The 27,225-nt window shown below is 45.3% G+C and overlaps 1 protein-coding gene across 5 annotated transcripts in view; it reads right to left on the bottom strand.

Annotated features, from left to right (window-relative positions):
• Positions 1-27,225, bottom strand: part of LOC109858473 — an 88,973-nt gene that overhangs the window by 38,097 nt on the left and 23,651 nt on the right. For all 5 annotated transcript variants that reach the window (XM_020435755.1, XM_020435754.1, XM_020435757.1 and 2 more), the window contains 2 exons: positions 24,100-24,180; positions 22,895-23,117 (listed from right to left, as the gene is read on the bottom strand). In XM_020435755.1, coding sequence (XP_020291344.1) covers positions 22,895-23,117; positions 24,100-24,180 — 304 coding nt within the window. The remainder of the gene's footprint in view (positions 1-22,894; positions 23,118-24,099; positions 24,181-27,225) is intronic.

Below are 27,225 nucleotides of genomic sequence, written 5' to 3'. Positions count from 1 at the left end.
GTCTATAAAATAAAAAAAAACAAAAGAAAAAGAGAGACACAGAGATCGACTCCTGTCATTCTCCGAATTCCCGTCGTCAGGGTAACGGAAACAAAATAATTAAATATAAAAAACAACCCCCTTTCTATACCTGTCACCCGCGCCTGACAAAAGGATTTGAAAGAGGGACGCGATTTACGGGGCAAGGAGTCCTTAACAGTCGTGTAATCGCGTAAACCTATGCCTCGGGCACCGACAGCGGACAACTTCGTTCGGTGCGTTGTTCTCAATTATGCCACGTGTTAATCGTCGTTGTTGCAAACGGGAGAGCGGACTCTCTCTCTCTCTCTCTCTCTCTCTCTCTCTCTCTGATTTTATTAGCCCGCGCGAATCAGGAGCGCAAAACGAGGCTCGTTACCAAGTCGTTACGAAGTCATTTCGCGAAAAAGGGTAGCGACACGTCTATCCACTTTTCGTTGGCGGACACGCAATCTAATTTTTGAGGGATGACAGCTGCGACGACGACGACGACGACGAAGACACGCGCATTTCACGACGAGAAGGAGATCCTTTCAAGAGAAGGACGTAATAATAAATTAACATCGAACCAGCTTTTTGTCGAAATCCGAAGTGTTTCGTGAGAATTCCTCAGCGTTTTCTCGAGCGCGAAAGTACTGATTGTGTTAGAAACGGAAGAAAAAATTTTTACGAGAACCCGAAAGAATTAAAACGCAGCGCGCGATGTGTTTTATAGACAACGCGCGATTGGAGCAAACTCGCGCGGAAGTCGGACGCGCGAACGAAAAATAATAATATTTCGCGAAACAGAGAAGTCGGCGATTTCACGAAAAATTTCTCTCCGACCGGCTGATTATCACTCGTAAAGATGTCCGATGCAACCAGTACGCGGAGACCACCTGCAGCGGAGGAAAAACGGACTAACAACATTTAAACCGCCTGTACAAACGACTTTGCGCAAACGACAACTCGTAAATTTATCTCTCAGCCGTTTGCGCGCGCGCGAGAACGTTTTGTGCCACTTACTACAAGCGAGACTTTCTCGCGCGAGACTCTTCTACGAAACGTAATAACAATCGGCTTTCTTAAGTGCAAGTAATACAAGCGAAATATAAAACCAGCGCGCAATGCCACTAATCGGCGTAATTCGTCTTCGACTAAAACTCCCGACTAGAACCCCGAGTTTTAAATTTCTTTTTCCCTCTGTCTAAATATTACTTGCACTTACATTTTGCGATAAAATATTATGTGCGTGCAAAGTTATTTGATATAACCACCGGGATTATACACTCGCACACATCGGAGAGAGACAAATGGACGAATTTGTCGAAGCGTTAACGTGGTGCGCGCGCACATTTTCGGGTATTCTGGCTTATGTTAAACAGATACGGCCGGCCGAGCCGGATAATAGCCTCGCGCTTGTGTAAAGTGCTCGAGCGGCTGCGAAAGGGTCGTCGATGCCTCTTCTCGAGGTGGCGGGTGCAAAGTGAATTACCGGCATCGTTGAGCCGTGAAAGCGCAACAAAGAGCAAAGAGAGAGAGAGAGAGAGAGAGAGAGAGAGAGAGAGAGAGAGAGAGAGAGAAAGACAGCAGGAGGACTCGGGAAGAGAGGATAAGTAGATAACGCGATTAATGCACACGGCCACATCGGGAATCCTTCCTGCTTTCCGAAGAGAAGGTACGCAGCAGACGGTTGGTTCGGGGGTTTGGGTCGCAAGGAGATCCCGTCGCACCGGTGCGACTTCGCGCCGAGGGAAACACGCGCGAGAAATTATTTGTGTGACTTTCTTCTTCCTTTTTTTTTTTAATAAATTCTGTAATTCTACTTGCGGCTTATAATAAATCTCACGTAAATTGCGTAAAGAAAATTCACTTTGCTACATTACGAGCGTGTATACATACGCGAGCGCTTAATATATACCATGAACAAGCGTAGTGGAAGCGCGCGATTACGCGTTTTTATGTTAGTCGGTTTTTTTTTTTTTTAAAAAAAAGGATGGGGCGAGCTTGGGAAAACGCACACGCCGTAAATAATCCGTGCGCGGGGCATTATAAGCGCACTCGCATATAAGCGCTGTCGAATTACATTTGCATCTGTAAGAACGCGGGAACCGAAGCCGGGAGGCAAAAACGGCCGGCGCGCACACGTGACGGCAAACACTCGGAGGCGGCGGCGGGCGTTAACGCCGGGAAGGAGGATTTATGCGACCGTTCGTTAGCGATCTACGCGAGTAGCAGTATATTAACGATACCTACACGCGATTTTATCCGGAAGTGCGTACATACATACATATATATACATATATATATATATATATATATATATATATATGTATATCTGTGCGAGCGATAAAAGCGAGTAAAGCGATGATTTAAGCAAAAACGACCGCGCGAATGGTCTTTAACCCGCGTATGTGTCTAATACGCATGCGGATATCACACTTGCTCGGTTAAATAGCGTGTGTATTCGTAAATGAGTATATATATACATATTTTCTATTTACGCACTTAAACCATATTTTTCTAAAACAACGCTCGTAAAGATACTCGCGTGCTGAATTTTTTCAATCGACCGCAAACGACGAACTTTGCAAATTTGCTCGGAGAACGAGCGGAGATGATAAACGCAAAAACAAAACGACGAGGGATAATAAAACCGTGTATTGCGGAAATTAGCGCAATTACGCTTGAAGCCGGTGCGTCGCGTTGCTCTCTTCGACGCGATAACGAGACGTGGTAAACCGCGCCGCACAGCCAGCCACGACGATATCGCCCCCGTTCTCGCAATCAAGGCTCGATTAATTGCAACAACATGATAACCGCGAACACAATAACGCCCCCTCCTCCGCGGGAGGTAAATTCTTAACGTACGGGCGCGCGTTCGTTGCTGCCCGCAAGGTGGTTGACGATCCGGCTCGAATGCTTGCGTGCGCGCACACGCGCCGCGTATATGCACGTCGTCCCGTTTATTTTATCGCTGCCGATTACGCGATCGAACGACAACAATGGTCGCTTCAAGGCTGTTGTAATTCGCGAAGTTCAAGATATTGTTCGCCGTTTTTGTTTTTAAATGCAGTTTTTTAAATATATAAATAATTTGAATAAATAAATTAAGATCTTCCTCTCGTGCGCGACTGTAAGTGGGATAAATTTGTCGCGCGCGGTTTTACATTTAGTTCCTTTGCACAAACATCAGAAGGTATCACACAGTGTCTATAGATCGTGCGCAGGTCGATGCACTTTCGAAGATTCGCACGTCAAGTCGAATGTCGATGCGCAGCGTGGATAGACAAAGGATCGATTGTACGGCGGATCTGCCAACCAGTAGAGTCCTTCCATCGGCAGCTTATCGATGCGATTTAACTCCGACGCGAGGTACACGCAACGCAACACAAAGGGGCAACCTCGAATCGAAAACGAAAGCGTCTCGCGTGCGCGTGCGCAAAGAGAATTTCAATTATCGGCTCGCAAATTGATTCGGTTTGTTGCTATGAGTTTGCGTGGCGCACACCACACACGCGCGCGATGATATGAATCCCTCTCCTCTTCGGTACGGCCTTTAACTCCCTTCTCCCCTACCGTTTGCTCGGGAGAGAGATTTTTCGTCGTTCTTATCGACGTGTGTCGTCCGGCAAAAACGAAAACAAGAAATTTCACGGCGTGATTTTGCGCGATTTATTCGCAACATGTTTCCGCTCGGGGCGCGGACGTAAAACGCGACATCCCAACTGACGGGTGCGACATCAGAAGGTACTTTTCGTCTGTTTGGCGTAAGGATTTACAAACCCCTTTTCCGCGTTTCTGTTTTTCTTGCGCGCGTCTCTCCCATGTGTGCATTGCAATTTGTATTATATAACTTCTAAAAAATTGACAACAATATTTTTGTGCGTATTACACATCAATATTTTTATACGCGTGTGTTATTTTCGCATTATTAAAATATCGTTACGTAAGTTCCGAAAAACGGAGAAATATCCCGGTTCGGAAAAAAACGTGCGGTTGGAGCGATAATTCGCGAATATATGTATGCGATAGATGCGGCGCATTTACGGGGAAGAAGGGTGGAAGGGGCGTGCGCTAGCTATTTACGCTCTTGAGAGAAGCCGGGCGTGTTGCAAGCAAAACAGTGTAATCAACCCTCGAGAAGTCTCACGAGCCGATGACCCGCGTGCGCGCGCGCGGCTTCGATACCTAAGCGCACGATGAATCACGGGCAAACCGCCGCGATAGGATTGTTCCGTTGATAATCGAGTGCAGCCACACGAGAGACGTAAATCACACGCTGTGCTCGAGCTTCTCGTTATCTCGGTCCATTCGCCTTTCCACCCGCGAAGTGGATACAAAAGTCAAACGGTCGTTGGTTTCGTAACGCGGGCTCGACTTTCGCCATTTAGATAAAAACAGAGGGTGTAATTGAATTTCAGTCCTGCCTAAAAATTCCGTTTACGTTCGACGCTTGAAATACGCAATGGATACGTGTTTGACGTAAAATTACTTAATTTAAAAAAAATATCTTTTTCTTTGTTTTAATCCAAAGAATAAATAAAAAAGAAAAAAAATGACGAGAAGCTGCGACACGATTTTCGATCCACCTCTCTCGTTTCGTGTGCGCGGGATATATATGTACACCGTGGAAAGAAAAAACGATTTGCGTGTTAAGACCGTTCTCGAGCCAAACGAGTATCTCGCCGTATCGTAGATTTTCCTCAAGAGAAGCTCTTACAAAGAAAGCGTGTTCCGCGGCTCCGTGCGATCTACACGTGTCCATCTCGCTGCTCTCTTTTTGTCCTTGAGGGCCGATCGAATGTGAAATTACGCGGTGGTCTCTACTCCACCGAGATAAAGAGACGGCGGACGGAGACGGAAAAGGAGAGAAAGCTTAGGAGTAGACGGAGTAGGTAGGTGGTGGTCCGTGCAGTGGATAGCGGTCGACGACGATAATGTCCGACCGTGAGCGTTATTTCAGCGGGGTTGGATGTGCTTCGCGCTGGTTCTTATTCCGCGCCAGGACGACTATTTGTTCCACGCAACGCGTAAATTACCGACAATCTCGTGGGGAGACGAAGGATGTAACCGACGATGTTACTCGTTGCGACCTTGCAATTGTGCTCGCTACGACCTCTGCCTGCCGGTGCGGCTAACGCGCACCATCTGCGAAACTTGAAGAAAAGAGAACTTTTCTTTGCTGAATAAAAATATCATCTTGATACGAGAAACGTTCTTGTTCACTTTTCCTCCCATCGGTCTTCGCCTTTTCTTCTCCCCTTCTCGTATTGCTTTCTTCGTTCGTTCGTTCTCTTTCTTTTTTTCCTTCTTCCACACTTGCGCACATTTTCCTTCCACATCTTCCGCGCTCGGAAAAACGAATTGTCTGACTGGCTCAACCAGAGTCTTTCTCTCCTTCCGTTCGCTTCTAACCTCTAGCGCGCACCGCATCTCCGGCAATGCGAGTCTCAGATGATCTCTTCATCCCGTACCGGATAACCAGCCTCGTAATTGTCGACAATCTCTCTCATAGACTCAACTCACAGCGAGATCCGAACATCTCTCGACCTCCCGAGAGAGGCAAAACTTGAGCTCCCGACGAGTGGATAATAGACCACTAAGTATTAGCGAGATTGGTTATTAGAAGATTAACCAGAGTCGGGTCTCTGAAGATGATACGTCTGAACGCGGAGTTGGCGATCGGTTATTGGAAAATCATCGACGTTCGGTAACAGAGACACAAGTGTATGTGCGCGCGCTCCTCGAGAATGAATGTACTTGAAATTAAACACTTGAAAAATATTCTCTTTGAGAGCCGGTCTTTTCTCGTCGCGAGCTTGACAAGGTAATTCGCGATCCTCTCGATGCGCGTAAGACAAGTGAATAAGAGACGTTCCGCGAACTACTCGTAAATGTGCACCGCGCCACACTCGACTCGCAGAGAATTTTCTTCTCTTTCTCCCATCCATCGTCAGAATTATTTTCGGCCTCGGTGCTTTCGATCATCCCCTTCGACCGATCGATCATCGAACACGTCGCGGTATTGTAATTGCGGGCAAAAAGCCACGTCGACAAATGGATAGTCGCTCGCGAAGAGACTACCTAAGAGAGAATGTTTTTATTCACGATCGACAAAAAGAAAAAAAATTATACGGTCGCAACTTCTCACTCCCCTTCGTTACAACCGCGCGGCAACAATACGAAGAAGAAAATCTCCGAGCTTCCTCCGACGCTAAATTCGCGCGATGTTTTGCCTCTACTTCTTCTCCGCGGCAATATCCTCGGCTTCGTGACGTATACATTAGGATAATTGCCCCCGTACTAAAATCACTCGGCCTCATCGCGCGGAATCGCGATGAGATTGCAAATATCGGCCGGCGCCCGACTCTCTCTTGTTTCTTCTGCAAATTCAACAAACGAGAGCGCGCTCGCAGATTGCGCGGGGTTTGCCGGGAGAACATAGAAAAAGCTGCGGACGAGGCGTTTTCGCAATCCATCCGCGTAATAACGTCCCTTCCCCTCCCCCCTTCGCATGAACTGATTTCGTCCGTTCAGTTCGGAAGAGGCGAGTTCGCATCGATTGGAACCGAAGAAGCGACGGGAAAAAAAATTTGTCTTCCTCGTTGTTCGCAGGTTTATATATATATATTTGTTTTATTTCGCATATGTGACAAAGAAAATACAAAATTTTAGGAGCCGCGTCGTTTATTTGTGACCCGCGTTGGCCCCCGCCAGGCAATTCCATAACACAAATAACTCAAACAAATAAATAAAGTGAAAAAACAAATGCGAGAGCAAACTACACGCTCTCTCGTATATATTCGCCGGACGGTTTTGCGTATGCGCGGGCGAAGTTTAAAATTCCATATTTATAACGTCTCCCTTTCCACCGCCGGACATTATCGTTCGCGTGGCGGGCGAAATGACGGATGTGTACGCGTGGGTGTGTGTACGTACCGGAGAAAAGAGCGACCACCGCCGCCGAACACGTTCGCGAATCCGGGGATTTAGCGAGAGACAAAGTTAATTCGACGTCAAGCTCGATCGTCGGCCATTCGGTCGACCGCTTTACATTCAAATCTCGAGTTTTCGAGCTGGACCACGCGCGCGAACTTCCGCTCGCCTCTCTGAATTACGATTCCATCTCCGTGTGCGTACTTTCTCTCTCTTTTCTTTTTTCTTCCTTCTCTCTCTCTCTCTCTCTCTCTCTGTTTTATGCGATCGTCTCGCCAACGGAGCGGTCTTACACAAGCGGTCCCCCGTGGAAATGATTGCTTCGACGTGAGACGTCTGTATCTCATTAGGCATTCCTTCAGTCTGCGGTTGCGCGCGCGCGGTACGACCGTTCATATTCGACGAGATAAGAACCAGATAGATAGACAAATAGATAAATTGATAGATGAACAGATAGCGCGAAAGGGTTCGTGTATTGCGAAAGACCAGTTTTGTCCCACGGATAGTCGCGGCGGTTAAAAACCACCGGTCGACCTTGCGCGTTTTTCAATGGAATTCTCGCGGCGTGGAAGCGTCTCCGCGCGGAAATTAAATACCCGCGTGGAATTAAGCGTCGCGCCCGAAAAATTTTCAGAGAACGCAAACGCGAGAAAAAAAGGAAGGTCGCAGAGTACAAAAAAGAAAATAAAAGAAGAGAAAAGGAAGAAAGGAACGCAGGACTTTGCGAGAGCCACGGGTTCTGCAACAGCCTCGGCTTTGGCGGCGTCCATAACGCGATTAATGACTCGCTGCTGAAGAGCCTAGCGATGCGTATGCGCGCACACACGCGCGTTTGTGAAAACGCGTTTGTGCGATATTTAACCGGACGAACTCATGCGAGTCCGCGTGCCTCGCGAGATATATCACGCTTAATTGTTTTCCGTAAAAGGAAACGGCGTTAAATAGCTTGCGGTTATTCGCGTGAGTTACAGGACGACTTGTGCGCGCGCAGAAGCCGAGAAATTATCATCGCGCGCGCACGAGAGAGAAAGAGAAAGAGAGAGAGAGATGACAGAATACTTACTTACATAGAACGAAGAGCCGGTAGAGCAAAAATTCATACTTATTCCTGTCCGCGGTTCGAACGCCGCGGATTACGTTTTAGTCGTGTTACGCTACTTCCGCTACAATGTTAATGAAATTCTACGATCGGTCTCGCGCGCGCGCGGAATATGAAGCAAAAATTCATTTTCTAACACACGGCTGCAAAGAGGCCTTTTATTTCCACAAACGTTAAATTATTGAGAACGCGTAAAATTGCCTCTCGTAACTCTCGGGACGAGAATTTACCCGAAATCGTCGCTCGTCGCGTTGCGACGACGGACGTGGATTCTTCGAGCTTCGCAGGCTGCCGGCGCAACGCAGCGGACGGTCGCTCGTTGTTCTTTTTTTTCCCCTCTTGCAAATACGCGGCATCTTCAATTACCGTGAATCTAGACCGGACTGTGGATAACGCGACTGCAGGCTGCTTGTTTCCATAATTTAACGGAAATCTTATTCCCGCAGCCAACACGCTGCGCGAGGCGCCTGCTGCTCTACACGCGGAGAATTTTCTGCAATTTCTCCGCGAGCGGAATATTTCCGAAGAGTCTTCTCATCACGCTCCGTTACTCTCTGCCTTCCCTCGCCAATATTAACTCGTCTCTCTCTCCTCCCGTTCGGTAACCGCACGCTTGTACCAACCTGACGGGACGACCGATTTACGGTTAGTAGTGAGGAACTTCTCCGTGGCCTTAGCGCGGGAGATACCGACCGACGCGTCGTGGTTATATTTAGAAAACGAGATGAGAGAGAAAGAAAGAGAGAGAGAGATAGAGCGCAATAAAGAGACGCTTCACGTATGGATGTTATTAGCGGATTATTGATAGATCTGCGCAACGAGCGCGAATCATTCGCGAACGTTGAAACGAGTCGGGACGTTTCAAGATATCGCGGATCAACGTTCGCCATCAGTTTCTTGTTTTTCCTCGCTCCTGAGATTTACGTGTAATTTGTATAATACGGCGATATTAAGATGGCGCTCTCTCACGTCTCGATAAAACCGTAATGGGGGAAGAGAAGGAGGAGGAAAGAAATTACGACCGAAATCCGAGATAGGATACTGAAAAAGTGATATCTCTCTCGTAAGTCGTACAAAGAAAAACTCAAGAGTCCTCCCTCCTTCCCTCTCGCTGCTTAATTAACGATACTTTCGGCGCTGCAAATTCGGGACGCTATAAAAAAAATCCACGAGCGAGCGAATTATCGTCCGAATATTCGCCCGGAAGACTTTTTTTTGCGCGCGCTTTCTCTTCCTCTCAACGATTTTTCACAATTTTATGTCATCTCACACTGTGTTTCCCCGTACCGACGACGCAACGACGACGCTTCTTACTCGCAGTCAAACGTGTATCGTTTGCTATTATTCGACGTAATCGCGATTAGATTAACTTTCTCTCGTTCGTCGCAAAAAATAATAAAGGACAAAAGAGGAGCAGGAAAAGAACACGTGACAGAATCGTTTTCCGCGCTAAGCTCGAGTGAAAAGAATAAAGCTCGGTCTTCCGCATAATGGAAAAGATAACCGAGACTCCCATCTCGTCGCGCGCGCGCGCGCACGGACTTAACGAAATCCTCTCATCCTCTCTTTCTCTCTCTCTCTCTCTCGTCGTCATTTCGACGAGCTCTCGGTAAAACGGCATATTATAACGCGTAACGAGGATCTCTTGGGACTCTGATCGCGTACGAAAGTAATCGAGGAGAGGACCTAGTGCAGAACACACACACACACACACACAGTACGTAGATACCGATTACAGTTATCGACTTGCTGCAAACTCTTCGAAATTCTTGTTGTTAGTTTCGCATTAACACACGCGCGACCGACGAAGGTTTCAATTTAACCCGATAAAAATGTGCTCGAACACGATGTCGCAATAATAATAAAAAAAAAAGCAATATTCCATTTCGCAGTGGAATATCGAGAAGACAACCGAGCTATTTTTCACGACTCGATAAATCATGACGCGAGAGAAGGCGAGGCTCCGCCGTTGTTCTTCTTCTTCTTCTTCTCCTCTGTGCGGTATATACCGGTCATTATTTACGCATCCTGCCACGAACAGAACAAAGGATCGACCCGCGGCCGTTTACATTCCCGAACCCCTATAATGTTACCGGTGGCCTCCTCCCGATACAGGCGTAGAAAAGTATATATCCCATCCCCCTTTTTTTCCGCGTCGTAGGAAACCGAGCTCGTTGCCGACGCGGAGGATTAAAGCCTAACCAAGTGTGTTCTCACGTGTCGAATCCTTTCGTTCTTTTTAATTTTATAAAAAAAAAAAACCAGTTCAAGCTCTATTTTTGCGTAATATTGTATGTCGAAGTAACGTTTGCGATAGAGAACATTAAGATAACTCCTCCTCGACCGATAAACATGCAGATATACCAGAGAAGCGAAAAGATTTTGACCTTGCCCGAAGTTGCCGGCCATATTTCCGCGCTCGGGAGGCACGCGGGCGACAGGTTCTTCAAGCATTTACGAGGAGGTAACGCGTCTGTCTTCTTGAGAAAGAGAGAGACAAAAAGAGGGAGAGAGAGCGAGAGGGCAGATAGCGGGCCATTCAGAAAAGGTTAGTCGGCGAATATCTGGGACTTTATGACGTCGTAAAGTCCTTTAATGATCGCCCGGGAGGACCCGCCAACTTTACGCGCATATCGCGAGCAAGAGGCAACGAGGAAACGAGAGAGCGCGCAATTCTGGAAACCGCGCGGGTCGAGCAATCTTCGAAATGTCGCTCTAATGTAAAACCCCCGACTGTGAATTTACGTAATCGGCTCGGGAGGAATATCGCAACCACTTTGCGCCGGTGCGCTGAAACTGTCGGCCGCGCACAAGCAAAGCCAAGTATTTCGAGATTGATTCCTACTGTGCGGAAAGACCCAAGAATGAAGTATCGTTGATAATGTGTCCCTCCCCGCTATATGTACGTTGAATTGAAGGCCTGATTTTATTGTTCTAACCTAACCGAGCGTCCTTTCACGATTGTGTGTACGAAATCGTTGAGTCACAGTGTCTGATCACGAAATCTGCTTGTTTGTTCGAGGGTGAGAGAGATAGAGAGAGAGAGAGAGAGAGAGAGATGTGTTTCGGACGTCGTTCCATCTTGTTGTCAGCTCCCGGGGTTTGCCGCGACGATAATCCTTCATCCTGTCCGTCCGAAATTTGACGGAGAAGGTTTAAGCGAAGTAATGAAGCGAACGCCCGTGCGCAAACCGTGCCATTTAACAAACATACTACCCGACGCGAAACATCAAACGGCCCGATGCGCGGTTAGGTTTTCATTTCTTTGCTTCGATACACACAAAAATGTTGTAATAAAACAAGCAACCCTTTTTTTATCTTGGACTATGGAGGTCGGATGAAAAAATGATTCAGACAAAAATTGTTTGTTTTTTTTTTACATAGAACAATTAGATGTAAAGAAAAATAAAGATTTCTATTAAAAACAAAAAACAAGTTGATCTTGAAATGACCTTGAAAACGTCCACTAACTGAAAAATCAGTGACGCCATTTTGTTTCTCCCTCAAAACCAAGCAAATTTTGTCTGAATTATTTTTTTTGGAAAATGCATAGTTCTCGCGATATTTCGTTGTGCCAAGTTAAATGGTTCCCTTTCACCCTGTATATATATATATATATATATATGTATCTACGTAAAGTGACTAGAAAGTCCATCTCTAATCTGTCCTGCCGGAAGTTGGCGCGTTTAAGTTCGCAGTCATTAATCTCCCGGCTATTTCAATTGAACTGATTATCGCATGACACGCCAGCGGCGCATTTTCCTACTCCGGGATTATTAACAAGACGAGCGTTGCCTAATCGAAGTATAATTCGTGATTAATCTCCCGCGGATGCGATTAATCTTCTTTAATGACTCGGTCGGCGACGCAAATTTATCCCTTGACAAATCGGCTCGTTGGTTTCCGAAAAGAAGAAAGAAAATAGAAAAAAATTGAAATTTCATTTATAAAACAGCGCGGAAAAAATTTTTTTCTCACAAAAACAAAAGTAATAAAAATCACACGTGTGTTTTTTTATTTACGAGCACTTATTTTTTTTTTAAATGTAAAATCGTACAAACATTCGTATTTTTGACCGGTATTCCCTCTAATTAAAGTGCACCACCTGTGCGCGTAATTATAATAAAAAATCGCAGCCGCGAAATTAAAAGCCGCCGCTGTCGAAGTACATTCGACACCCCTGTGTGTCGCGGACAGCCGAAGCTAATTTTGCGAGGGGTGCTATTTTTTCGTTCTTTTTTTTCCACGCGATATATATCGATGCATACCATCTGCCGCGGCTGACTGCCAATCGTCGCCAGGAAATTCATTAGGAAATATACTCGCCGCGGCGGCGGTGGTGGCAGCGGTATTATGGTAAACGCGGTTTTCGTGGTGTAGAACGAGACGACGTCGGGGTACGAAGGGGGAGGATGATGGTGAGCGGGGAATTTAGAGGGTGGCCAGCAACACAAAACCGACCGTCCGATATAGCGGAGAGGGATTGGGTACAATCGAGAGCGAAATCGATAACTCATCCGCCGGTCGGCGCTCCACCTGTGTGCTCTCTCCACCCGGTTGTGTCAATCACACCGCGCCGTTATCGGCGATGCCGAGTGTGCAAACTGTTCTCGACGATTGACGCGAATTTATCGCGCCGTTGTGCGGCGAGTAAGCCCGTCACGTCGTACACGTGTCCGAATAAAAGGCTCCCATTTAGACGAAACCTCCTATTGTTAATGCGGTGTCGATCGTAGTGTAACGACACATCGTCGCGATATCGTTCCGATATACATACACACATCTACTTGCGTAAATCGCATTTTTTACACAAACGTTGTACCAACACTTGCCGGAACGCAATCGTGTGTTACGTTCGTGAAAACGCGCTATTAGCACGACGCCGCGCACACACGCGGCGCGATCTTATATTCCCCCAAGATGAAATCTTCTCTCTCTCCCTTCGGTTTTCGTGACGCGGACGCGCGGCAGCATTGTTCGACCTTGTCGTCGGAGACGATAGGCGCGAGCCTTATCTCAACGGTCGCGCGTGACTGGGCCCCGAACGACGGAGGAGCGAAGGAAGCGACGCGGTCGAAAGTCCAGAGAGAGCGACAACGAGAATAAGGACGAAAGGAGAAGCGTGCGAAAAGAGGGAGGAGAAATGTTGTCGTCGACATGACGGCAAGCAACGACGTTCGATAACGTTCTTTTCTCTTTCGCTTCTTGTGTGGCGCGCCGCGCCCGACATCGCGACGCACAAAACGCCTCCCGTAGCAGCTGATGCATCTCTGCTGCGACTGCACTTTTCACCCTCTGCCTCCACCGTTGAAATCCCTTTCCCGTCAGGAACATCGATAGCGCGAGGAGCCGAACAGAGAGAAAGAGAGAGAGAGAGAAAGAGTGTCGTCGCGCGCGTGTGAACAGGTCGCAAACTATTATATTTCCTGTTTCGAGAGTGCGCGCGATCGAGATTAATCTTCCTTTTAAGAGACAAGCAACGGGAGAAAAAAGAAGGGAGAAAGATCAAAGACGTTGTGTTTTGAGAGTAGCGTGTTGCCGTGACGACCGCGGGGCTTTGCTTAGACGTAAACCGCGTCGTCTCGAAAAATAGGAACTTCTACGGGAACGCTCTGCGCGCGTAGAGGTGGTCGTGCGATAGCGAACGATCGTGATAAAGCGAGAGACCGGTAATTAAGATCGCTTCCCTCCCCCGAGGCGTATACTTGTCGACGCTCGTACTCTCATTTATCGATACCGCGGTTTTTGCAGCTACTTTCGCCAAGGCTGCTTTGTAAATCCGTTTCTCTGAGAGAGAAATGTGTGTGTGTGTGAATGTGTATTTAGCGGTGTGTTTATCTTTCAAAGCTACTAACTTTATGCCGAAACCCGTCCGTTGCACACAAGCGCATGTTCGAAAGTAAACGCGAAACTCAATATAAAACCTAATATTACACCGTCGAGAAGAGAATTTTCAAGACAAAGTCAAATATTCCAATGTTTTTCGTTATTAACAATATTAAATCTTGTTATTAAAAAATTGGCAACTTCACGATTAACGATCGCGGCGCGCGAGAAAGCCTATTCGTGTCTCCATAAATATTAATTAGCAAATAATTACACACACCGCGGTCCCTATCGCGAGGTTTCCTGAAGGACGACGCGGAAACGACAACCCGGGGGGACTAGTAGTAGGTCCGTCCGGAATCAACGGACGCATCTGCTGCTTTTTCTATACGCGTCACCGGAGTAGAAATGCGCGTAACGAGAAAATATGCGCTCGACGGTAGAGACAATTCACCTTTACGCGACGTATTGCGCGTCCTCGCCCCGTTTTTGCATCCTTCACGCGTGTACATATTTCAATTAGGATTACACCAGGGAAAATGAGATATTGCGCTTTAGTCGCGAGGCAAAATTATTATTGTGTGACAAGTCGAAATATTGCGTGACATTGCGCGATATTGTTGCGCGTTAAAATATTTAGAGACGCGCGAATTGACACTACACGCGAGAGAAACGTACATTTGCACGCCGCGATCGTTTGCAAAATTTTCTCGGTTCGCCGACCACCACATCATTTGTCAATTTGTGTATATATTTCAAAACTCGAATATATTTCATTTACGCATTTCAAATTTTGTAATTCAATTAAAGCGTCATTATCAAAACGCGAACGTTTCTCGTTTGCATCGCAAAGTGGTCGCGAGGAAATGAATGATCGAGTCGCCGCCGCCGCCGCCGATCGATTACGATCGGCACGCAGTAACTCAAGAACTTCTCTGAAAATACAAGTGCGGTCCGCAACAGGTTCTTAAACTTCCTGCGCGCGCGATGTGTCGTTCTCGCGGAGAGAATGTTTTCAACCGCAAATTCCTCCGCATTTAATCCGCGAGGTTTGTGATTAGTCTTCTATAAATATCTCAGAATATTAAATTTAACGTGTGCGTGTTTACTCGTTTGCGTTGCGAACAGAAATTTTTCGTATCTATTGCATTACGCAAAGCGCTACAAGTACACTCCAATGCGTCAATAATCTCTCGCACTTTGTTCTCGCGACGGGAATTTTCGATTCGACCGACGACGAGGCGAAAACCACCTTCTCCATTACATTTCGGTCGCGCGAATAAACGCGCGGCGAACGAAAATGGCTTAGAATATAAACGGGACTTTCAATTCGAGCTTTACGATCCCGCTAATATCGCGGCAAAGGGTTTGGGAACCTCAAAGCGTCGAGTAATTACGTTTGTTCCTGCCAAACTACTGTATACGCGATCGTTATTATACATTCGAGCAAGCGTCAAAGTGACCGAAACGCATTCCGCCTCGCAATCGCGAGGAACGGGAGTACGTTCGAGAAACAACGTTTTGTGACCTCTCTTTTTTCGAGCATTGCATTTTCCACCTCATTTAATTTAATTTTTATTTTTAACTGTAACAAAACAAATCCGAAGAAAAAAATTCAAATCTCCCTTTCTTCTCTCACGCATCTTACAATAGACCGTAATAACTATAATAAACTATAATGAGACTATAATGACTCGAGTCATTTGAACTAATTGTAACTAGTGTTTGTGTGCGTGGATTGCTATTGAGAACTTCTAGGCTGCGCTCGCATCGTTAATTCCACGCATTAACATCCGTTGAACAAAGCGAAACGTTGTTCACGCGCCTTCCGTAGACACGATAGCGCTAAGCTAGAACGTACTTATGTATTTAGCTTATGCGTACGCACACACACGCACACACATACACACACGAGCTATTATTAGCCGACCACCTGTGCAACCCGAGGCAATTGCTCTCTCACAATCGGCTGCATACGTCTTGAACCCTCTCTTCAGGGCCGTATCGATTCCGAGATAGAACCGGGCGCTTCTTCGCGCAATCGACCGTTTCCGCTGCGCTTCCGCTGCACCACCGGTTTTCCAGAAAGCGAGATTAAACGAGCTAATTAACGACTGCCGGTCGCACACACGCTGCGAAATAAATCAAAAACGCTCGGATATCTGAAGATCTGTCTATTAATAGATAATCTCTTTCTCTTTCTCTCTTTCTTTCCCGTGTCTAACACGTTTCACAAAAAGCTCCGCGCAAACCACAAGATGTACACAGCGCGTCATTGAATCGCGGAATAGACGTGGTATCGGAGAGCAAGCGGGGCGGTTGCTCGCCAACAAGCGCCATACGAATCGTACGGCCCGCTTGCTCTCCGATCCCCGCGCCTATTCCGCGATTCAGTGACGCACTGTGTACTTGCGTAATATTTATTTATAGGACGTGTACGTTCTTGTACACAAATGACACGATTTTTATGGAAGAGATTTCATGCATTAATTTCTGATACCATCAAATTCCCTTATGTAACAAGAGAAATACAAAATATGCGCGCGGTGTTACGCCGTAAAATTCGCTGCGGCGCACATAACGTTGTTATTTTGACCAGACCGAAATAATTGGAGATAATTCTCCGCGTTGTTGTTTTTAATCGATCGTTTCGACTGCGTGCTAGCCGATTAACGTCAGTAATCGCGTCTGCTTCCGCGATTTAATTGTAAAATCCTCTTCCCCCGGCTACTCTGTTTACCAAATCTGATGATAACACGCGCCGCGTGTCTATATCATTAACAGGGAAAGGGAGGATAAAATAAAATACAAAAAAAAAAAAAAGAAAAATAAATCCGGTTAAACACCGCGGACGATGCGAAATCTGTTTTTCGAACCGTAAAAACAGATCGAACGGACACTCGGATCGGTAAACGCTACAGCATCAAGCAGCGCAATTAAAATTGCACGGTGCGTGCGATCATTTACAGTAAGCGCGGTAACTGTATCCTGTGTATATCGAGAAAAGAACGCGTTTATACAACGTGGAACAACATTCATACAAAATTCATGCGAACGTTACTATTTCTAGTCTCCGTCCGTTACACGCTGGTAGATTCATTCGTACGGAATCGTTTTTTTTTATTTTTTTATTTCCACGCTTTCATAAACGATCTGATTATTTCTTGTGTGCAGTTACGCTCATTACTTTACATTGATTCCTATCGAGGTCCGCAACTTCTCGCGGAGTTGCGCCGCGCGCGTATTATGTGTGACGTCAAAATTAAGTTGCAATAAAGCGAACACACAAGCCGGCTTCTCGAGAAGGTCGACCGTAGTCCGCCGTACGAGCTCGTATTGTGGCGCGCATGTTTCCCATATTTTCCACATTTCATTTAACTCGTGAGAGAGATACGAGATTTCTTTGTAAAATGTTAAGTATTTTAATAAATAGTAATAACAACGAGAAAAAAACAGTATAAATTTTCTACTAGCCCAGACTTTAATCTTTTCGAAAATAACAAATTGTTTTCAAGTAATTTATTACGAATTTTCAACAGAGGCGTCGGGGTTACACGCGCGAACAAAAAAAAGCCGCGCGAATAAATTATCGAAGGATCTCCGCAGCAACAGTTTGATGTTGTCCGGAGATTGTTTCGCGAGTCGCGGATCCAGCGGTTGGTTAAGAGAGTTACAAACACCAGTGCACAGCAAAACTATGCGTCACGACCGGGCAACTGGCCGGCTACGCGAGTTCTCGCACGCACCGATGCGACAGCCGTGTAAAATGTCCATCTTAAAGCTGATATTTCAGCGTGTCCTTGAGCACGCTCTTCTGTTCGTTTGTCATTAGTATTTGTTAGAAGCGCGAAGAAGCTTGTGCGGAAACTTCTCGCCTGAATCCTGTGGCGGAGAACATTAATCGAAGGACGTTTCGTTGCGAGAATCGAAGACAAAAGAGAGATCTCGCGCGCGACACCTCGAGAATTCCACTAGTGGTAATTTCAAAAATGTTTATAGTACTAGCACAACACAAGCGCGCGCTACACGCACGCTATTATTGTTTTTATTTTAACGTGTAGTGTAAACACAATCTGTCAACCGCAATGACACTTAGTATATACGTCTTGTACAAACCATGTAATTCACATTAGAGATATGTTAGAAATAACGAATAAAAATCAAAATTTTAAAAAAGTGAGAGAAGAAGTGGAAAAACAACACATGACTAAAGTCACGTGACTGTACTTTAGTCACATCCGAGAAATGTCCAATCAGCGTCATAATAAATAAAAGCGGCAACAATCAAGATCGACAGAATCGATTGTGATTATTTACACACGCTTTTCTGATATAGGAATGTAAATAAATCAAATGTAAATAAAAATAGATCAGTGTTTTATGCAAGAGAAATTTCCTTCTAACGTGTTTACTTTTCGAATCATTTATTGGAAAGTCCTAAGAAAACTGACGTGCGTGTCGATTTCACTTACGAGTGCCATTACCTGCAATAAAATGTCACTCGTCGGGAAATCACGGGCGATTACACCGCCCCCCGCTGCCGGGAGAGAGGGTTAGATTCCGCGCTAGCGTATAGCTAATTAGAGGTTTATAATTAGTCGCGAATAAACTCATGGCAATTATGTACGTGCGTCGTGCACTAATTAACGGGGACAATGGCCTTCAGCCAGTAGCGCGAAGAAACGGCCCGCGTATACGTACTCTCATTCCTCGCGTCGTACTTTAATTAATCGAAGATCCTCGCACGTGCGCTAATTGGAAGGCGAACCGATAAGGTTTTGCCTCTCATTCCGAAGCCCATCTCTCTCTTTGTCTTTTTTTTTTTTTTATCTCCCTGTGTGCGTGCGTATGTTCGATATTAAATTTCTCTTCTCGCGGAACGCGAAAAAAAGGTGCGATTGTTACTTTGTTACATGCGCGGGAGCCGTTTGCACCGCGCAAGTAGTGTCGGACACGAAATTGGCGGTAACTCAACGAGTTAATAAAATCTCGAGTGTCAAGAGGGCTAATTCATCCCTACGGCCTGTCGCACGCCCGATCGCGCACAGTGTCGAAACGGCGTCGTATTTTACAACGATGATCGCGCGATGCGCGCAGTATGACGAAACAATAGCAATGCCCGCAACACGATAAAACCAAGCGACGACGCCACGCGCGAGCGTGTGTGAGCAGTTGCAGCGAGGTAGTCGCTCGATTTTCACCGAGACGTCTCTGACGTAACGCGCATCAACGCGCGAGTTAACTTTCTTTTTTGATTTTTTATATCAGATATTGCAACTTCTATTTCGCGCTAGGTACCAGTCGCGGTTGAGTAATCTCTCCGTAAAAACAAAAAAACGCGCGTAAATAATTTTAATTACGATTTTAATTAAAATTTTGCAAATATACAAATTTCGTATAGCGAAATAGAAACCTTAATAAAAAACTTTTCTCTCTTCGAAAAACTTGTTTCTATCCTTGATCAAAAAAAAAAAAATAATAATAATAATAAATAATAAAACAAAATGCAGAAATTGTAACTTGTTTCCTCGATGCGGCCCTGTGCGGTAGTCTCGGGCCGATGCCTCTCGTCGGTTCCGGCCTTTATTCGGCACGTTCGTTTGTCGGATTCGAAATGAGCCGCCCGCCGGTTCTCGCCCGCATCGACGACGACGACGACGCCTGCACTATTGCAGCTGTCGTTCAAAACGCGTGTCTGCGGCGGATACAATATGGGACTGTCCGTCACAATGGGAAAATCGCGCGTTTTCCACAGGGAAAGAGAGAAAGAGAAATATACACGTGTGTATTTCGACGCACCGAATCGCATATCGTGTGTCCCGCGACGTGTCCCTCTCGTTTCACGGGACGCCGCGTCGCGTCGTCGTGCCGATTCGACCTGCCAACCTCGCGCGCGTCCATCCTTGCGGGAGAAGAACAGTACACACACATACATGCACATGTAGCAGCTCTCTCTTGCCGATCTAGTGTGTGCGCGCGAGTGTATTGCGTCGAAGTAATGCATTGGAATGATATACGTTTTCGTTTATCCGTCGGATAAGACAGACCCCGACGTGGTGTTTGTCATTCGCATTATGGGACAAAAAGACAGGAAAAAAAAGAGACGCATCGTGTGACTGTACGAAAGAAGAAAGACCGAAGATACAATTTTTCAAGAAGATAATCCTTGACATTCGTCTTCTCCATCAAAAATAGATCTCGGTTAAATTAATACCCGAAACTTCGCACGCGCGTGTAAAAGATCTCGGTTTATTCGCGAAACTACGTCTCCCGCTATGCGTGCTATTTTTGCGCCAAAGGTGAGAAGGAAGACGGTTATTTTTACGACTTGGAATAAACTTCCGCGCGAGTCTCCTCCTTTGTACACGGTGGTTGTACGTTTCTGAATAATAGCTGTTCGCTGTGATAAGACAAGAGAGAGAGAGAGAGAGAGAGAAAGAGAGAGAGATGACTGGTGGTGCGGCTTCTCTAATTCATGCTAATTTCGAGGCGAAAACTTTTTGCATAGCTTAATTCAATTAGTTCCGCTCTTTGAACGCGGCAATTAGCATATTAACTCGACATGGGCAAACCTCTCTCTCTCTCTCTTGCTTGACGCACGAAAAAAATGGGGACTGTTTTTTTTTTTTTAATACATTTATCACTTTTCCGGTGTTCCCGTTCCCGTCATTTCCGAACGTCATTGTGATGCAAATCAAGAGAGCGAATATCTTCGCGCTCAAGCGATGAAAATATTATTATATCAAAGGCGGCGAGATGCCGCCGTAAATCTGTATTCAAAAAAAAATCCCGACGCCGCTCTCGTAAATTTAAATAAACATAAACAAAAAAAAAAAAAAAGAAAAGAACCGCTGCGCGAATGAATAAAACGAAACAGCACCTGTTCCTCGCGGAATTTTCAACAAACCCGGGTTGGCTACAAAAAATATCATATACGTAGGGAAAAAAATTGGTGCGCTTCTAAAAAAAAAAAACTCCTCCAGTTCGCTTCCCTCGTTGGAAAATGCGAAACGAACGTAATAACTGATCGCTCGCGCAATTTCTTTCGGCGAGCACTCTCTCAAGATCTCGCGCCGCGCCGTGCCGCCGCCGCCGGGCATTGTCGGAAACTTTCCACGGCTGTCCGAATGAATAACGCGCGTGCTTTTGTGCGCCCGTCGGAAAACGTTATGGTGCACCGCACTTAATAAGTCGCGGCGATAAAGCTGACGCAACGAGTTCGCGCGTAGACGACGACAACGACGACGACGAGTACGTTTACAGCAATAACTAATGACAAACGAGAAAGAGAAAGAGAGAGCGTTCGTTATATTCTCATTGAGGGGCTGTAATAATAATTCCCATAATGGGGGGTGAAGAACAAAGGTGGGGAAGAAAGGACGTTGTGAAGGACGTTGATTAAACATATGCAAATGTGATTGCGCGCGATGATGACATCACGAAGGAGTTTAATATCTGCCGCGCGCTTTATAAAATGCGTCCGCTCCGTCCTCGAAGAGAGGAGGGTCAAATGAATTTCATTAACTCGTTAGGACTCATCCGTCCTTCGTCAACGACTTAACGCAGCGTGCAAAACAACGTTAATTTCGGAGTAATCGCCGTATTGGCGCGTGCAGCGACTATTCTTCTTCTTTTTCTCTCTCTCTCTCTCTATTTTCGTTCTAACGACGACGAGAGAAAGAGAAAGAAAGAGAAAGAGCATGATCCAATTTACTATGGAAATCCTTCGTCGTCCCTCTGTCGACGAAATCAATTACGTCGAATGAATAATATGAAAGGTATAAAGGGTGGAGAGGCCGCCGCGCGAGAGTTTGTGCGCGCTCGGACCGTGTGTGGAATGACACGAAATCGCGAACACAAATTCGAGAAGGACCTTCTTGAGGGTCGACCAGATAGATCCAATCAGATCTCACGTGTCAGAAGGTGAAAATCACCGCTGACAAATCTCGTTGGAACTCGAGGAGTCGTAATTAGTCGCGAGTCTCGCGCGTTAATTGGATCACTCGATGAGATAAAAAAAAATCCAAAAGAAGTCTTGCAATAAAATAAAATTAAAGTATCTGTTAAAATTCTTGGCTATGTAGAGCCTAGATGCAGGATGTTGTGCATTGAATAATACAACATTCATGTTTCGAAACGTTTCGACTTTATTTTTAAGTCCTTATCAATCGATTCTATTAACATAAATTACAATCAGTAAAATTCACAAAAGAATTACCAAATATTTAACATAATTTATAATGTCATACCTTATTTAAAAAGAAAAAACCATTAAGTATGTCAACAAACTCAATAAAAAACTATAGAAAATTGTACAAATTCGAGTATCAATTACACGTCATGCTTGAACAAAGTACAAATTGACACTAGTTCTGAGAGCATTAAGTCAAAATCAACGATCGACACAAAGCCCTCTACATTTAACTTTATCAAGTACTGGGATATATATATCGTGCAAAAACTCTGTGTCTCTCATCAAATTCAACCCCCTCTCCTGTTTCTTTATAAATAGCATTTCCGAAGTCTGTCGTTTATAATAGTTTTTTCCTTATCTAATACCTTACCTGTCTTCCAATCAAAATTATGTCCAGTCTCAATACAATGTTTAGCAATCACCGATGTCTCAATTTGTCCAGTCCTAATATAATGCATGTGTTCTTTTATTCTAGTTTTGAGTTGACGCTTAGTTTGTCCAACATGTGAAGATTCACAATGATAAACTACATTTCTTTGATTGTTAATTGGAACAAAATCTTTGTGTGTTTTTATGAATTTGGACAACCGATTTAAATTGATACGATGGTTTAATGATTTCATTGTTAACTTTGATGTGGTTGAACTTTAAATTATAGTGAATCATGAATGTACGGTAATACGAAAAAAAGTTTAGCAGTCTCATCTTCATATTGTGTTGTTTCTATGATATGATTGTTTAATTTACTAGTGAACAATAAAAAATAAAATTACCTACACACTCTAATGCATTTATGTAAATATACATCTAGAGAGCAGTGTGTGTCTCGCACATCTTACCTTGGCGGGATCGGACTTCTCTGGCTGCTCGTTGAAGGTTTGCGAGGCTCGGGACATGGTGTTCTTCCGGGTTGTCGGTGTGCCATCTTGCGAGGGGCGCACGAACTCGATTCTACCACCCTCAACGACGATGTTGGGGGCTGGTGGAAAATTCTCTGTGTTACCGACGGTATCGCAGTAGCCTAACAGACCTGCTTTTTCACCGTACAGGGGATGGATTTGTCTGCAACAGAGGGTAAAAAAGCGTCATCTCACTACACACCACCTTAACCAACAGTAGGTCGCGTGTTGTAAAAATTTAACCAATATTTAACGACGACTATCGGTAAATAAAAAAAAAAAAACACTGCGCTCGAACGTTTGCACATTTCCAATTCAGTGTCTCAATTGTTGTCTCTTTTAAATAAAAAAACGCGGGAAAAAAACCGATCTTTGTTTTTACTCCCATTTTACATTTCGCAATTAATTCGCGCGGACAACGCGCAGGCAACGTGTACATGGTCTGCGATCGACACGCGTGCATTCTAGCGCGATAGCATGTCATTGTGCAAGCGGAAAAGAGTGACCGACTTAAAGCGCTTTAACAAAGGCGACTTGCTCGAATATTCTCTCTTTGTTTTTCTTGCTTTTTTTCCTCTCTCTCTCTCTCCTCTCTCTTTCTCCGAGAGCGCGCGCGACATCGAGTGCAGACGCGGTGACCGATATTGTACGGACAGATGCATTTGCGTATCAATGTCAATAATCTTGCCGAGGAGCGGCATCGCGCGCGACAGGATTACAGAGCAGGAAACCGCTCCACTTTCGACGATTATTTCACGAATCGTTTAAGTTTAAACTTCTAGCCTTTAAAGTTCTTTTTTCTCTCTCTCTCTCTTTCTCTCTGCACGTGTACGCAAATGCGTTGTGTAACGAAGACGCTTTCGCGCCTCCGTCACGCTTCGCCCGAACGCGACGGTTACGTCGCCCCCTGATGAGGCCGAAGACCCCGTTTAAAGGCCGGGGTTGCGTTAAAATAATAAAGGATGTTATAATTGACGTTGCTACTTGCTCTACGTTGTTGCGTAATGTCGAAACAACCGCGATTGGCAACATTCGTTTACGGTGGCGCTTGATAGTCCGTTTCAAACGTTTGATCGTCACATTGCAACATTTCCTCTTTTTTTTTCAATAATTGAACGTGTTATTTTAAAACAGTAAATTCTTACCTTGGAGACGGTATAGGACGAGGCTTGTCAAGTGCCAGATCCGCGCTGAGGGGCAAGTCGGATCCGCGGCCGCTGGAAGCCCTAAAAAAACAAAACAAACAAGAATAAATTATCGTCACAGTTAAATTAGCTTTCGCGTAACAAAGTGTCGCGATTTGCTCGTTGGTTTCTGCGTAAAAATACGTTTCTTACTGATTTTAACACTTTTCAATTTTTTTTTTAAACATTTCCCCATCATTTTTTGCACGAGGAAGTATCACGCAACGAGGTTTTCACACGATTAGATAACAATAACAACGCAACAATGAATAACACATCGTCGTGTTACGCGGAGCCGCGTCGCAACCTCGCTGCTGCGATGCGGATCCACCCGGCGACAGTGTTTTTGCCGGCACTTCCGCTCGCAAATTCTCCCGGACCGCTGCTGCATTTGGAACTCTTGGCAGCCGCTCAGACGTCCGCGATGAAATATCTAGCACGGATGACTTTGATCTTTCTCGGCTCGCACGCAAAACAACGCGGCGGCGGGTGCGCGAATAGCGCGTGCGTAAGCGGCGTGTGTGTTCGCGCCCGTAATATTTGCGAACGCGTGCGCACGAACGCTGCTCCGAGAACCAGGAAGTCCTACCCCGCACCGGTGTATATGGTGCGTGAGAGAAACGTTATCGATACTAGATGTCGATCATCGACGAATTTTCCACGCAATCTTCAACAAGTATCAAATTGAGTCTCTCGCGCACGTGGTTAAAATAATTTTTATCGCGCAATGGAAACTTCTACCAAAGGATAAAAAAAGCTGAAAAACAAATGTCGGCTGAAAGTTTCTAATCTCTTCTAAAGAGCCGACGGACCTTGACACCGCGTGGACGTCACGAGAGCAATCGGAGCTGCGCGCGTCCCTTAAATAATTGTAATAAAATACTACTAATCTATAATTTGAAACCGTTTCACTTCAAAATCCAAAAGGTCTTGATTGAATTGTTTCGAGAAAACACCCGGTATAAGCGTCGCTCGCATGTGTACACGCACGCGCGCGCGCGCGACAGCTGCATCCGTATGGAAGCGCGGCGAAATCTCGTTGACCCTCTTGTACGCATTCTCGCGTGGAATGGGGGAGTGGGTGAATCACTCTCGCTGAAATTCTAAAAGCGCCCGGTTCCCAAAAGTCTATTACGGAGCACTTAAGAATCATGCATGCGCTCTCGGTATTTTCTTCTCAGACCGCCTCGCTTTCTTGCGACGATTATCCGCGGCGCAACGCGCTTTGGCAAGTTACCTAAAAGTAGCGGCGTCGTCCCCGTGATTTATCAATTCGTTGATTGTTCGACTCGGAATCTTCTCTTCCTAAAGGGAGGGTAATATTAAGCCCGGCAATTAATTTTCTTTCCCGCTGCCTGAATTTTATTTTTACCTATACATTTCTATCTCGCGAAACAAAAATTTCAAATCCACTTTTAACATCAAATTTGCAAGTAATATCAATCGAGCGATAAAAAAAAGCGTGATTTTTCCTCAAAAGGTGATTTTAAATGTGAAACACGCAGCGGCACTTAGCTGGCGCAGTTTATCTTCCCGTTCGGCGACACAATTCCTTGGCTCAATCGCCGGATTGCCGTCGAGTCGTAATCGAGAGGACGAGAGAGTGAAGTGAGACGTAAACGAAGAAAGGATTGTCTAAAAAAGCGTTGAAACGCGATCGCTCGCAATCTCAAACTTGCGAGGTTACAAATAGAAATTCGACGGCTTTTTCGACGTCGCCGTCACGAAAGAAACTCTCTTCCATTCGAGAGCACTTATTCTGTCGACTCGGAAATTGTACGACTTTTACGTGTAAAAGTCGGAAAGAAACATCGAAACGCGTTCTTCGGGCATTGGAAATTGTTCCGCGACGGCCGAATAAGCCACTTGCGTGTGTTTCACTTTCGCCGTGTCTGACAGCGAGAATAAAAACGTCGCGATCAGAAAAAGCGTCTCCGACGAGTGGAGAAGAAGAAAACGACGTAGAATATTAACAGAATATTTGTTCGAATTTCCGACATTTCACTTTGGAGCTAATTTTTGAGTGGATGAAGCAACACACACACACACACATTTTCTCTCTCTCTCTCTCTCTCTCTCTCTCTCTTTCTCGAATGACAGGGCAAGTGCAATTTGCGAGAGAAATCGCAGCGTGCTTCCGTCTTCCTATTCGCGCTCGACACACAACGTTAATCCGCGATTGTCGAGGCGCGGCTGCAGTCTGCAACCGGTAACGGTACCGCCGACCGGCGCGAATACGAGAACTGCCGCATACATGACACAGCAGAGATACTTGCGTCTCGTCTCTGTGTAAATAAGTGCGCGCATCACGTAGCACGTGCGGAAGCGCGGTATGTCTCATTTGTCGCTGAGAAAGACGAGCGACGAACTTTTATTTTCGGATTTAAAATCCGAATCTTTTTCTGTGACAAAGAAGCAAAGAATTTATTGTTACTTAATGTTGATAATAAAAAAATAAAAACAAAACACACAAAAGAATAAATATATTTTTTTAGCTACTTTCTCCTCCAAAGTTTTTGTTCTTAAACGCGTAATCTTTCCGTCATACAATCGTCGTGCCTTGTATGTGTGTCGTAAAGCACACAACAAAGTTGGCGTCGGATGTGCATTAGGGAGCGTCCGGGCTCCTTCGTCTTTGCGACGTAACGCTGTTCTTCTTCGTGAACGCAGCGGCATGTTGACTGCGGCTCGCTCTTGCACTAACAAAAAATTGCAGAACGAAGTAACTCGTCGCAATTAATTTCACCGCGCGAGTTATGTTTTCTCTCGCGAAAAAAGAAGGAGAAAGTATATTTAAGGAAGTGTTTTTGTGTGTACGTGTGTATGTCAATTAAAAGTGTTTTATTGTTGCTAATGATAGTGTTCTCGCGAAACAGCTTTAAACGCGCTATCATATTTGTGTCCAAATAAACATCGTTTGAAATCCATTTTACGATTAATCACGTATGTATTAATTTACAAAATCTGGAAGTCGTTAAATCATTAATTCGAGAAGAGGAATAATATATTCGCACTACGTTGAAACTAATATACACAGTTTGTCCGGAAAGTTCCCGGACTACGTGAATTAAAAATCGAAAATGAAAG

The sequence above is a fragment of the Pseudomyrmex gracilis genome, unplaced genomic scaffold (genome assembly GCF_002006095.1).
Source record: "Pseudomyrmex gracilis isolate BER0280 unplaced genomic scaffold, ASM200609v1 scaffold_206, whole genome shotgun sequence".
NCBI classification, from domain to species: domain Eukaryota; kingdom Metazoa; phylum Arthropoda; class Insecta; order Hymenoptera; family Formicidae; genus Pseudomyrmex; species Pseudomyrmex gracilis.
Note: the sequence above shows the minus strand (reverse complement) of the source record. Positions and strands in the feature narration are given on the sequence as shown.